We start from the raw sequence: 12,842 nt of genomic DNA, 5'->3' as shown, positions 1-12,842 counted from the left end.
CTGGAAGTGATATTTTTTTATCTTACGGCGAAGATTTTGCACGAGAAGATATTTTCACTGAAATTCTCAGTCATTACGTGTAGCACAAATAACACAAATTCACAAATCATACTACTAGCGTTAATAGTATTTGCAGTGACACATTCGTGGCTAAGGCACGAAAATGGTGCGATTTTCTACGCCGTGACAGCAGATTTTGTGTTGGCATTAAACTCGCGCAGACGATCAAGATACGTCATAGCAGCCCCGTGACACCACGATTTGAGCTGGAAAGTGCCCTCGTAGAAGGCGCAGTGGCTGCCTTCGGGGGTAGTTATCAGCATAGCGTTAGGTTTCCTGCTGAACTCGTGGTACGGAATATTCTCCTTGGTGCACACGGGGTCGTCCAGTGCGTTAATGCAGAGAAATGGCACCTTGAGGTTGTCCACATCTCGCATGGGGTTGTTGATCTTCCAGTAGGCTTCCAAGTCTTCATAGCCGTGCATCCTCATGTACACGTGCTGGTCGAACTCGCAGATACTCGTGGCTTTCAGAGCTTGTGCCACGTCCACGACCTCACTCAACTCGTTCTTGTGGCGAAGTAAAAACGATTTGAGTGTAAACGTCATGAGAAAATTGTACAATGGGTTGATCTTGCCACCGCAAAACAGGTCGAAGGCGTTGTAACCGGGCGAGATCAACACGCCAGCACGGAGACGCGACTTGTCGCCGAGTTCGCTCAGATAGCTGCATAGTAAGCCCGAGCCAGCAGAGCAGCCAATGCCGTATAGTTCGCTGTTTGGGAAGATCTTTTCCACATGAGCGATGGCTTGTTGCAAGTCCTGCACACACCCGAAAGCCTGGAGCTTCGGAGTGGCCAGTTTTAAGCCTCCGTGGCCTCGTTTGTTGAACACTACGGGGCGATATCCGTGGACCAGGGCCTCGGCACAAAGAGAGCGCATGCTCTCGCTGCAACCCACAAGTCCGTGCATGATAATAGCGATGGGGGAGTCGTCTTTCAGTGGGGATGTCGTTGCCACGGAAGACTCCACAGCCCAATCCAGAGAAGCTTGGCCGCCGTCCTGGAAGGTGAGCACGTCTCTCTTGTAGTTGACGGGGCTCTGAGGCACCAGAAACGTCAGGAAGCACTGGATGTGGGAATTCGTCCACCACGTCGGCGTGTAGCGGTCCAGGAGAGGCTGCAGCGCCTGCAAGCCACAAATAAGATTTGAAATATGGTGGAAAACGGCAACAGTTGCCATTTTGTTTCACTTACTCCGGTCATGAACGCGTTGAGCTCCGAGTCGCCGGCGATGATGCGCTTGGACGTGACGGCGCGAGAGCTCACAACACCTCGAGCCATTAGTAAGGCACAGCTAGAGACTACTGCGGCAACAATTATCAAGCCCCTAGACGAATGACACGCATTCAGTCAATCAGCTATTTATGTCAAGGGGAAACTCAAACGAAGTTGCAAAAAGGTTGCAACTTGAGGAATTGGCCGCCTGGCAAGAAAGCCTTAATGACAGGGTTGTGATACTCACTCATTCGAAATCGTCGTGGATGGCATAGTGCTCATCATGCTGCTTGCTTGTTCTACTGCAGCGCGTGTTGTGCCCTACCGTGCGGATGCGGAGTCCAATGGATCCGGTCGTTTTTATTAGGAATCAGATATCGAGTATAGTGAGTTTAAAACAAAAAGACAAAATATTGCCTTAGACTCAGATTCGGGTGGATCCATTGATGCTAAACTCTCGAGGATTCCGGGTGTAACGTTACGGTTTAATATGCACGTGGATACCCGTCGCGACTACCGGTACATAATACATGTAATGTAATAAGCCATTGGCACTGTATTTTTAAATATAATAAATTTAATATTCTGAATGTAAATACATGCCTCGCACAGTTTGAAAATTATAAACTGCGAGGCCGGCAAATATTGACATTTGAGCGTGTCATAACGAAGGGGACCACATTTAGAGATGGCCGTACAATCTAATGCAGCCTTGATTGATGATGACGCTGTGGTTTCTGTGCCTTTCTTAAATAAGCTTTGGCAATCATTTCAAGGTATGTTTCTCACCAAGCGTAATTTTCAGGATTGCAGATGAATACCAAGATTGAACTCATCAAAATCTAAAAGAACACATTATTGTCAAAATAAAGTACATACCTATTTTACAAGACAGCAAATTTGCTGTATCTATTTACCATACGAAGCAGTCCTGTGGCTGGAAGAGCGACGCCGGACGGTATCGTTGTGGGCGTCGCATCACGTAGTAAGGCATGCGAATCTGCAGAGTGCCGTCCTCGAAGATCTGCTGTGTGGCCTCCTCCATGTTGAGCATATTGTGCGGGAACTGCTCGGCGATTTCAAATCGCCCGAAGGTGGGTGTGCCGCTAAGACGTGACATCACAATGTCTTTTTGTGTAGGCAGACGGAAGCCAGTGATGCGCAGTACGCCATTGTGTTCGCTCCACTGCACACGAACGTTACGTGGGTCGATGTTGCTTAGACGCGCCATGAGGTAGATGCCGTCCTGTCGACGCTGTAGCTGGTAGTATGGCCGCCACACAGGCAGAGAGTTGACGTTGATGTCCTCAGTTTGAAAACTCACAGCTGGTTGGGGACGCAGCGACTTCTTCGGAGGAGCAACTTCCTCTTCGTCTTCAACTTCATCATCTGCCTCCGGCTCGATAGGCTCCATCTCCTCGTCTTCCTTAGCGTCAACTGGTTGTTCCATATCTTCTTCCTTATCCTCTTCTTCTTCAGGCTCCGGGTCACTCTCTTCTTCCTCGCTCTCTTCAAACAGACTCTTCACGTGCATATCATCAGACTCAGCGTCACTGTCTGTAGGCGTCGAAGGCGCTGGCACGAGACCGTCTAAGCCACTGAGTGCGAGCTCTCCGAACTGTTTGAGCTTGGCACTGCGCTCCTTGAAGGCGTCGGCCTGAAGAAGCAGCTGCTGAATGACCACCACCAGTGCCTTGCGTGCGCTCTTGATGTCGGCTTCTCCGTAGCTCAGAACGCCGTCCAAGTCGATTAGGTAGCGAGTGAGGAGCTCTGCCTGCTCCTTGACGCGGTAGTCGAAAGCTCCGAGCTCCAAGCGCATCTTCTTGACGACAGCAGCGGCGTCTTGCGGCTTGAACGTCTGTAGTCGCCACTTGGTACCGCACACCAGGGCGACAATGTGTCTGTACTGCGCTAGCAATCGCGTGTTGAGTTTGTGCTCCACGTCCTTGACCTTCTGCTCGATGGTCTGTAGGCGGTTCTTATCGTGGGATGTCTGGGCCTCCATTGTTGTCTCGAGTGTAGGCTCTTAGTAGCTGTGAGTATGTGGCAATTGTTGTATGACTTGCTTGTCAGTTGGCAGATTGAATAATGAGCGACGTTGAAGCGAGTCTGGGGTAGAAGTTATCGCACGTTCGAGAGTGAGTCGCGAATATTCGAGAGCATACTGAGGACAAGTGATTCGCAATCAAATCGCAATTAGTGTGAAAACATTTGGCAATTGGCCCAAATATTAATTTTATGGACTGGATCTTAATTTCGGGAATCCTATCATAGACTCTTCCCGAATTTAGTGTTTTGATGGGACGTATTCTCATTCTGATTAGTCGATAAACCGAACAGCCTGGAGGGTTGTCCGTACGTCCAAAAGAAAGAAGGTTTTAACATACTAGGGCTTCGCGAAGACTGGGATAGAAAAGTATCGAGCATATTTTTATAAAGTTCTGTCAATCATTTTTTCTTTTCTATCATTACCGGCTCGTACCGGGTTACGGACAAACGGAATGTGCGTTGCTTTCCTATTTAAGTATAAATTGCACAGTATCCACAGAGTAGTTGCTACTGACTTCGGGTCTAATAAGACATTGTGTTGTGGTCAAATTAGGATTTCTCTCACTTCTTAAATCGCCTAAGAGAAATGGGGGAGATTACTTTGCTTTGGCGGTCGTCGGGAGAGCCACATTCCCTGTGGTCATGAATACGAGCGAGATGGCTGGTCACTTAAAAACTGCACTTAAAGCGAAATACCCGGACACATTCCAGTGTGATGCGACGGATTTGCGGGTCTTCCTGGTCAAAGACGAAATTGCATTGGGGCTGCTGGGCGAAAAAGACCCCAAATCGATTAAGGAAATTCATGGAGAAGAGATACTGGAGACCAGGGATGCCGAAAAATACATTGATTGCCCGTACAATACAATAACAACCCTGAAATTATTTTTTTTCGGACCTTAAGGCTGACCATAAATAATTTACCTAATCTTGTGGATGAATACCTTAATTTACTGTTAACTTAGGAAATCGCAGATAGATGGCTATCAAGAGCCTACCTTCTTCCGTCTAACGTACACTAACTTTGCTATCTGCATCATGGCCACCCAAGCCTTTTCCAACACTCGAATTTCTGGTTTCTTCTTTTCAGCCGTCACGGATGCATTCTAAGAAACTATTGAGGGTCTCTATCGGTGCCGGTGTGGTACCGTTCGTCGACAAGCACCCCGAAGTGGGTACACCAACCTCATCCAGCACGTACGTAGCCAGCACCCTGACTACGTGGACGTGATGCGCGAGGCGGACACCGGTCGCGGCACCCTGGAACCATGAATTCGTCAGCGTGCAAGGGACCTACACGGGTGGCTAGACTGGATAATATCCGGCAACCTACCGCTCCGTTTCTGTGAGAACGCTGGGGCGAGATGGTATGATACTTTGTCTTTTCTGCTATATCGTTTTCACGACTAATCAATTGTGTGTAGCTACACTAGCCTATCTCCTGTTTCTGTCGAGACATTGCGCGGGGTCATGGAAGGGGTAACGCTGGCAGTAGAGGCCAAGATTAAGGACGAGATGCCTAACCAGTTTGGTCTCGTCATCGACGGATGGTCGCACGACTCCGAGCACTTCGTAGCAGTTTTTGCCTGCTACGAAGTGGACGAAGTCGCGAAATACCCACTACTGTCCATGGCCCCTCTGATCAACGAACCGGACGATGACCATGGTGCTCGCACGCACGAAGTATTCCTAGCTACAATGCTAGAGCGAGACTACGGTAAGCAAGTGAGCAACTGTCTCTTTATTGCTGGAGATAATTGCCAGGTGAACAAGCGATTGGCAACTAGCATGGGTGTTCCGCTGATCGGATGTGCGAGCCACCGCCTGAATTTAGCGATGCAGGCGTACTTGAGGACCTACGAGGACGATTTAGCGCAGATACAAGATCTCATGCGTAAAATGAAGACGCTGAACCTCTCCGCAGCCCTATGGTAAAAAAAAAAAATTTTTGCCCTTTAATTATTTTATTTTATGCACATTAGTTTTAAAACGCCTCTCCGGCCAATTCTTCGCCAAGACACACGATGGGGCTCGGCATACCGAATGGTGGAGCGCTACTTATGACTGGCTGAGTTCCTTCCTGAGGATGACGACGAGATCGCGGATCTCCTGCCGACTCCAAGGACATTGAAGCGCTTGAAGACACTAATGGTGGAGCTTGCACGCGTTGAAAACGTGAGCAAGGCCCTCCAAAAGGACGGTATCACGATGTTGGATGTCCGTGTCTGGTTCGACGGTCTAGTCGAAGCTGAGCCAAGCTTCAGTCACTACCTGGGTACGTTTAATTTTGTCATTGTGTTGTCTCACAATTAACAAACACTAACTATATATATATATATATATATTTAGACGCTCGAGCTGATATTGTTTACTCGCCGGACTTTGAGGCTGGATGCGTCAAGGTGCCCAATGGGGGAACTGCAGAGCTAAATTGCGCGGAAAAGGACATCCTACAGCCGGTAGCAGCGCTGATACCTCGCGCATGACAAACAACTCCGAAAATGAGCCGTTTGTCATGCAGCTCGAGCGCAAGCGAAAGCGCGCTCAGCAAGTTCAGGCGTATCACCTGCTAACCTCTGTACCTCCAACCTCGAATATGATGGAGAGGTTTTTCAGCCTTGCTCGGATCACGTTCGGCCACGAGCGACATCGTTTGAACCCGTACACATTAGAGATGATTCTCTTTCTACGTGTAAACACGACGTACTGGGACGTCCGCACTGTTGACAGTGCGATCTGATTCTACTCTCGAGCTCTGTCGTTTTAGCATGCAGTTTTAACAGGGCCATAATTCATTTTCAATTTTTTTCAATGCAAATAATTGATGTTACCTCCATTCGTACTGCAGTACCATAACTTATTTTCTTGTTCCCTCGTTGATTAAGTAAAATGCCGTATTCGGCATCCCTGCTGGAGACGCTGACGCAGAATAACATGCCATTGTCAACTTCGAATCAAATACACGTGCTGGTGATTGTGCCCGATCAGAGAGCACCACAAGTTGTATTACGAGGCCGTGAAGTAGATCTGAATACAAGCGCGAGTATTATCGCGTTCTTGGACGGCTTTACGACCAATCGGGATGCTGTCGCGACAAAACCTCGCTTGCTGGATACGGAAAGTTTTCAATTCCGCTTCGTTGGAAGAGAAACTGCGTTAACTGAGGCAGCGACATGCTTCAAGAGCATACTAGGAAGTATGAAAAGTGACACTTCGTACCCCACCATGAATCAAATTCCAGTTTGTGCTGGTGTATCGGGTCTGGGGAAAACGCGATTGTTGAAAGAAGGTGGCGTAATTCTGCGAGACAAGATGCAATTCGACCCCAGCCATGCTTACAGCGTGATTGTCCCCTATTGCTGCGCTTATAAGCCGCACCCAGCCGAGAAGATGATGCCAATAGAGGCCTCGTTTTCGTGGCGATTGTTGTTCCATTTTTTTCAGGATAATAAGGACTCTGATTCATTCGACGAGTGGTTCAGGCTGCGGTTACCAGTAAATGGACATCAGTTGACACTAAGACGCGCTTTCGAAGTTATCGATCTTAAGCTGCGTAGCACTGCGGGACATGCAACACCATTTTATCTCTTCCTTGGGATTGATGATTTCCAAGTGATTAATAGAATCCATGCTCAGCGGGTACACGCCGAGACGTCAGTTCTGCGGGAGCTCGTGGACACTATTACAGGCTTCGCGTGCTTCCAGACGCATCTTTCGGGTCTAGTTGTGCTACCCCTGTTCGGAGGAAAAGATTGGGACGCAATCCAATCAGATGCGAGCTCTTCTTTCCGGGTTAAACGACTTTCAATGACGTTCTTGCGACTCGATCAAATGTACAAGCTTGTGAGGCCCGGAACAGATGACGAAGGACTGCTGGAACACAGCCAAGTTTGTCGCGATTTATTCGCTCTTGGAGGCGTTCCGCGGTGGATTGTCGAGTACTTAAAGTTGGTGAAAAAGGCGCAGCAAGAAAAAGAAGTTGTCGACTCGGATACTATACAGAAATGCTTCACGATAATTTGGAACGAATACGTTTTCAACTGCTTTAGCAAGCTGCAAACCAGACAGCGTATTCGCTTAGCAGCCGCATCTATCGCTGGACGACCAAGTTCCCCAGTGACACGCTCGATGGTAATGTCAATTAGTCAACGCTTCAGGATCTTTGTTTGATAACCCCACTGTATGGGGTATGCAGCGTCCAAGTTTCTTACGCGCTATTGCGGAGTGTCGGAATGCTGAAAGACGCTTTTGCGAACAGCGCAGAAAAAATGTTTGCGTTGTCTTTGAGCGACTTGAAAACCCACGTAGACGATACAATGCTAATCTTGAAGGCGTGGCAGTCGAAGGCGATGTTTGGGGGTTACTTCTATGCAGTGCGGATCAATGCCTTGCTGGTACCTGGACACTCTACTGTCACGCTGGGAAAACTTCTATCTGGCGCTCTGATGGACAGCTCTACTCGTGATATTTCCGTAAAATTTGCTCCTTCCCGAATTTTTCGAAGTGCTGAAAATTAGAGAGAATCGATGCCTCGTATCATTTCAGATAAAGGCAGATCAGCAAAAACTATTGACTGGACATCGAGCGGATGCGTTGTAGTGAAAGACAATGGCAGGGCTGGCATCGAGATTTTTTTTGCTCTAAAGGATGCTGCTAGACCGGGTTATCTGATTGTATGTGTGGACCAGAGACAGAGAAGTACAAGTTAAGATCAACCGTGTGACGCTGGATCGTTTGTAGCCGAGATAAATACCCCCACGTTTCTCGCGATGGAGGATGCCCGTTTGGTGCGAGGGGTCATTGATATCGGCCCCAAGGCAAATATTTCGACGTGTGATGTACCTCCAAATTGCTATGTCATGAGTCGAGGCAAAACGGAGGTATATCATGGAACGTTGGCCTCGCATCCAGCGTGCTCGCCTGTTATACCCATCAATTTTGCACCCAGAGCTGCGATCAAATCGATTTTGGAAGAAGTTCAGGAAGATTCAGAGGAGCTGCTTGATGAAATGGAGGCCGAAAATCTGAGACGGTTGAAACGACGTCGTAATTGACTTCTTGGTGGCGAGCTGATCACATTAATTTCGTCACCAGAAAAAATCTACATGTTTTATAAACAAAAAATACGTAAGCCGCGCATTTTTATAAAAATCGGGTTCTAGCCGGGATTCGTGAATTATTATGATCCTCGGAAACAGAGTGCGCTATACGAGCAATCGAATTTTCACATTTTAAATTTTAGTTCATGATTATACTTTCTCACTGATCTAGTCCATGACTCTTGGCGTTTGTGGTGTGCTCGTAACCCATTTTTTCTTAGTGAAATAGAATGTATCTTGTTCCAAATATTGCTCTATTTGAGAGCTCCCGTACAGCTCACTCAGTAGGATACCGCTTACACTTCAATGTCGAACCAAAGGCAAACTGCTAAGGTCGTTCGAGCTCCAAAATATATGAATATCACAGAATAGCGTCGATTAATTGCTCATGCTCATGATTTTTTTTGCCAAAATCGTACATGTCGAAGAATAGATTGAGAATTCGAATCATTCTGTACTTCCGCTTTTTTAATCAAAACTCGAGTACCATATTATGGAGCCAGCAGGAGTCCGAATGATAAAAAAAATTCTGCGAGCAGCTTTAGAAACTCAGCCCAATGAGACTATTTTTGGTTTTCCACATTTTTCCCAGGCCACTTTTCGGCAAGTTTTTGTGCCGTGTACACTCACCCATCAGAATGGCGTTACAGCAACCTTAATACAGCGCTACGACAAGAATTAGAGCAACCTTATTGCCCAAAGCAACCGCCAAGGCAGCTGTTTCTGGGTATTTATTTTTAATGACACCTACGTCCGTTTAAATAACGGGACCTTCGCTCTTGATTTAGCGATCAAATTCAAACGTCACACATCTAATACACAAAACTGTGTGACCCACATCGTGAGCACTTCGTGATTTTCAGATGCAACAGAGCAACAGACCCACTCCGTCCTTGGACGTGAGAACTCTAGCCCGGGCGCTGCTACGCGCGAAGATCAACGAGCTCGCGGGCATGAAGTCAAAGCAGGAGAGTATGACCACAAGCCTGGAACAGCTACTAAGACTTCAACAGGACTTTCAGTCGCGAGTTGCAGAAAGTGAAGAACGCAATTACGAGTTGGCAACGACGTTCGATGGCGAAGGTACTGCTCCAAGTGTCCATGACGTGATGACATTCGAGATTCTGCTGGAGACGATCATCAGCAGACTGAAGCGTTAGTGTAACAGGTCAGGAGAAAGTATGACAGGCGGTTTTAAGTCATCAACAATTTTGAGTCGTACTACCTATTTGAGCTCGTCGTCTAGCTTTTGTTGAATCTTCTTGGCCTATACCCCTTGGACGCGGAGGGGTGACAGGGATAGGCTAAACAAAATCCTTAGACCCTCCCGGAGGGTATAAGAATTTTACTTGATTAAAGTAAGACATATTTTAGCGAAAAAGTTAAACGCACCTTTTTTGACGAGATTGTTGCTAAGCTACTCGGTGATTATTCTGGTATAGGGGCTTGGTATGATCTGCGGAAAAAAATCCCCCAATCAACTGTTTGCCAGTCTATTTATGCAACTCCGACATTTAGAGACCAGCAGGAGAGGCCACTCATTGACCACCGCATCAACACAGCACAAAGATAGCGATGGATGGCAGGACGGACACGACAGAGCGCCCCAAGAGAGACTAACAGGGGCATTGGCAACTACGTAGAAGGTGTTCTTAGCAAGATGAGTGACTTATTTGTGCTACCATGTGTTGTAATGCAGCTATATGTATTTCCCTACGGCTTAGCTAGGCTACGATCGCGAATATGACTTGCTTTTGGAGCGAAGAGGCCATTCTGCCACAGGATGTGCCATATCTGGGCACAGGTCATGCCCTCGTTTGCTTGGTGTCCCCGCACCCTTGTTGCAGAGTGTCACCTGCCCCTTCTTGCCTTCGGAGCACTTCGCGCAATAGAATGTAGACGTTCCACCCCTCTTCTTGCCTGTCGGTTTGTAGTAGGAGCAGACCTTGCATTGCCTTTGGCGCAAACGATGGACACCGTTGTTTAGACGGGTGTCGGTAGTGTGGACGAGGGAATGGTCACCTTGGATAGCGATAGGTTTTTCACGCACTACAGCCGTAGGCTCAGTCGATATCCCTGCCTCCGTAAAGGATGACTCCGTCTCCTGAATGAGCTGTCTGTGTAGAGTTGTCAAGAAAGAGTAGTGTGACATCTTCTTCTTGCGTTCCTTCTCCCAGACGTGAGCGTGTACAATGTAGGCGTTCACCACCGCCATGTCGACCACTCCAAGAAACAGGCTTTTGTAGTATTTCTGGAATCTGTTGTTCGGGACAGCATTAGATGTTTTTCATAAGCTGTCATGAACAGCACATCACTTACCTTGTCGCCAACTGCATAAAGTATGACTGGAGTCGCAACTGGTCGTGGCGATCAACGCCGCCCATGTAGCGTTGATATTCATCAACCAAACCTGGACACGGCACCGCTGACCCGCTCCATTCTTCTCCCTCCGTTGCACCGTTGTCGATGCCGCGGTAACTTGAGACGACAGGAAATACACCGAACGGTTGTCGACCCAGCCGACAGCAGCAAGCCCCGGATTACTCTTCGCTACGGCCATCCTGAAAGAGCCTCGCTTGCACGTGGCTGGTCGTTTCTTGAATGGATACTCTACAGCTTTGCACCAACCCTTTCGATTTGTCTGGATTGTGCCTACGTAGTTGAATCCCATGGTACGGAGCTGTTGTGCCAGGGGAATCGACGTGTAGAAGCGATCAGCAATTACAACACGGCGTCCCGAATATGGAAGTCCCCGGAATACACACGCCACATTTCGTACAACTGCAGCTGGTCCGCTCTTTGTATCCATTGCCTGTGTACCATCGACATCGAATTTCCTGCCAATATCAACTTCCACTCTAACACGTTGCCGTACCCATGACCCGTCAGCATAACCTCGAAAATAAAAGATGACAGCGTCAGCTTACCTTTTGCAGTATCCTGATTCCGCGCAGCACGTCATCACACACTTGGTACCCCATTTGTGGGATTTATCCTTCAAGTATTGACGAGTCGGATTCTGGTGGTTCGTCGATGGCAGCATACCTTCGTCAATAGCCACACGAGAGCCGAGAACGTAGCCTTCTTTGAATGTCTTCTCCACCGTTGACAAGGCTGGTCTGATTTTCCATGCACGGTCACTAGCTGCTCCAGGGTCCTTATTGTCCGAGAAATGAAGAAATCTCGTAATGTCTCGAAACCGATCTCGTGACATCACTTTGCCGAATGTTCCAGCGGGAATCAGGCCGTCTTCAGCTGTAGACCAGTGCATCTCAAAACTCTTATGCGGATTCAAAGTGTGCGCTAATATCAAACCAATCCATTGAACAATTTCATGCGGCGCAATCCTCTCAAATCGCTTCAACTTTCTGCGCAACTTGTCTATACTCTTTTGTGGTCGATGGGTACTTGTGCCTCTTTCGCGACAACCTTTTTCAGGCGAGCGTCAAACGTCTGCTCCCAGTAGCGATGTGTCTCGCGCGCAACGTGCCTCCAGAACGCCCTCGGCAGGAAGTAGAAGAACAGGGAAAGTGGTGATTTGGCCGATGCCAAGACATCTTTCGACGGTCCACAGTAACCTTCGTACATTTTGTCAACTTCCGGGTCGTCGACAATGTCCGCAACCTCATTTTCAGGGTACACGGTCCATCCTTGAGCCGCCATATCAGCTAATTGGCTGTCGTCGAAGACTTCGGATGACCCTGTCAGCATAAATTCCAATTAATAAACTGACTTTGTCATCACAACACACAACGTCTTTTAACATACCTTCCACTGCCATATGTAGCCGTTCCAAGTCGGCCTCGTTCAACAAACCGGCAATTCGCCTTGATTCGGCAACAACCGATTCGTCAACAAGAGATTCGTCTTCATCGTCTGTGTCCAGCATATCTGCAACACCGACTGAGTCTTCGCCCTCTCCATCCGACTCGATGCTCTTCTCGACCTCGCCGAGGACGAGATTAGGATCACTTGGCTCTGCGTCAGCAAACCCAAGGTGCTCGAAATGAGTCTCTACAGCAGCTGGAACCCGAAGCGAAGCGAATTCTGTGTCCACTCAACCCTCATTATCCTCTCGATCATCACGTTCGGCTACTGAAATCTGCGCAACTTCTTCGTCTTCATCATCCCCTTCCGATTCAACAGCGTTTGGGTCGTCTTCGTATTCACTTTCCGAGCCATCACCGGAGTGACCGTCAACGTCGTTTTGGGTGTCAGCACGTTCTGCCGATTAGAAACACGATCGCGTCAACATAATTTTTCAAGTCAGCGTAAAAAAATCAGTATATACCTTCCGTGTCAGCATATCAGGGGTTGACTTGGTCAGCATTACCTAAAAACCATTTGTGTTCTTGTCAGCATTGTATTCAAGTCAGCATATGCGCAAAACCACATACCTTCCGTGTCAGCATTAAGGT

At 47.9% G+C, this 12,842-nt stretch overlaps 2 protein-coding genes and 1 pseudogene across 2 annotated transcripts; 1 reads left to right on the top strand and 2 right to left on the bottom strand.

Moving 5' to 3' along the window:
- Positions 1-176: 176 nt before the first annotated feature.
- Positions 177-1,342, bottom strand: PITG_11573 (serine protease family S33, putative; the record flags this gene model as incomplete). The annotated part of the gene is made up of 2 exons (XM_002901081.1): positions 177-1,187; positions 1,256-1,342. 2 exons carry the CDS (start codon positions 1,340-1,342, stop codon positions 177-179), a joined length of 1,098 nt encoding a protein of 365 aa, XP_002901127.1.
- Positions 1,343-2,189: 847 nt separating this feature from the next.
- On the bottom strand, positions 2,190-3,347 carry PITG_11572 (uncharacterized protein; the record flags this gene model as incomplete). Its single annotated transcript, XM_002901080.1, has 1 exon — positions 2,190-3,347. The coding sequence occupies one exon, from the start codon at positions 3,279-3,281 to the stop codon at positions 2,190-2,192; it is 1,092 nt and encodes a 363-aa protein (XP_002901126.1).
- Positions 3,348-3,964: 617 nt separating this feature from the next.
- PITG_11571 lies at positions 3,965-8,328 on the top strand (annotated as a pseudogene; the record flags this gene model as incomplete).
- Between the last annotated feature and the right edge of the window lie 4,514 nt (positions 8,329-12,842).

The sequence above is a fragment of the Phytophthora infestans genome, genomic scaffold, assembly GCF_000142945.1.
Source record: "Phytophthora infestans T30-4 supercont1.22 genomic scaffold, whole genome shotgun sequence".
Taxonomy (NCBI): Eukaryota; Oomycota; class Peronosporomycetes; order Peronosporales; family Peronosporaceae; genus Phytophthora; species Phytophthora infestans.
This window is presented reverse-complemented; position numbering and strand designations above follow the sequence as displayed.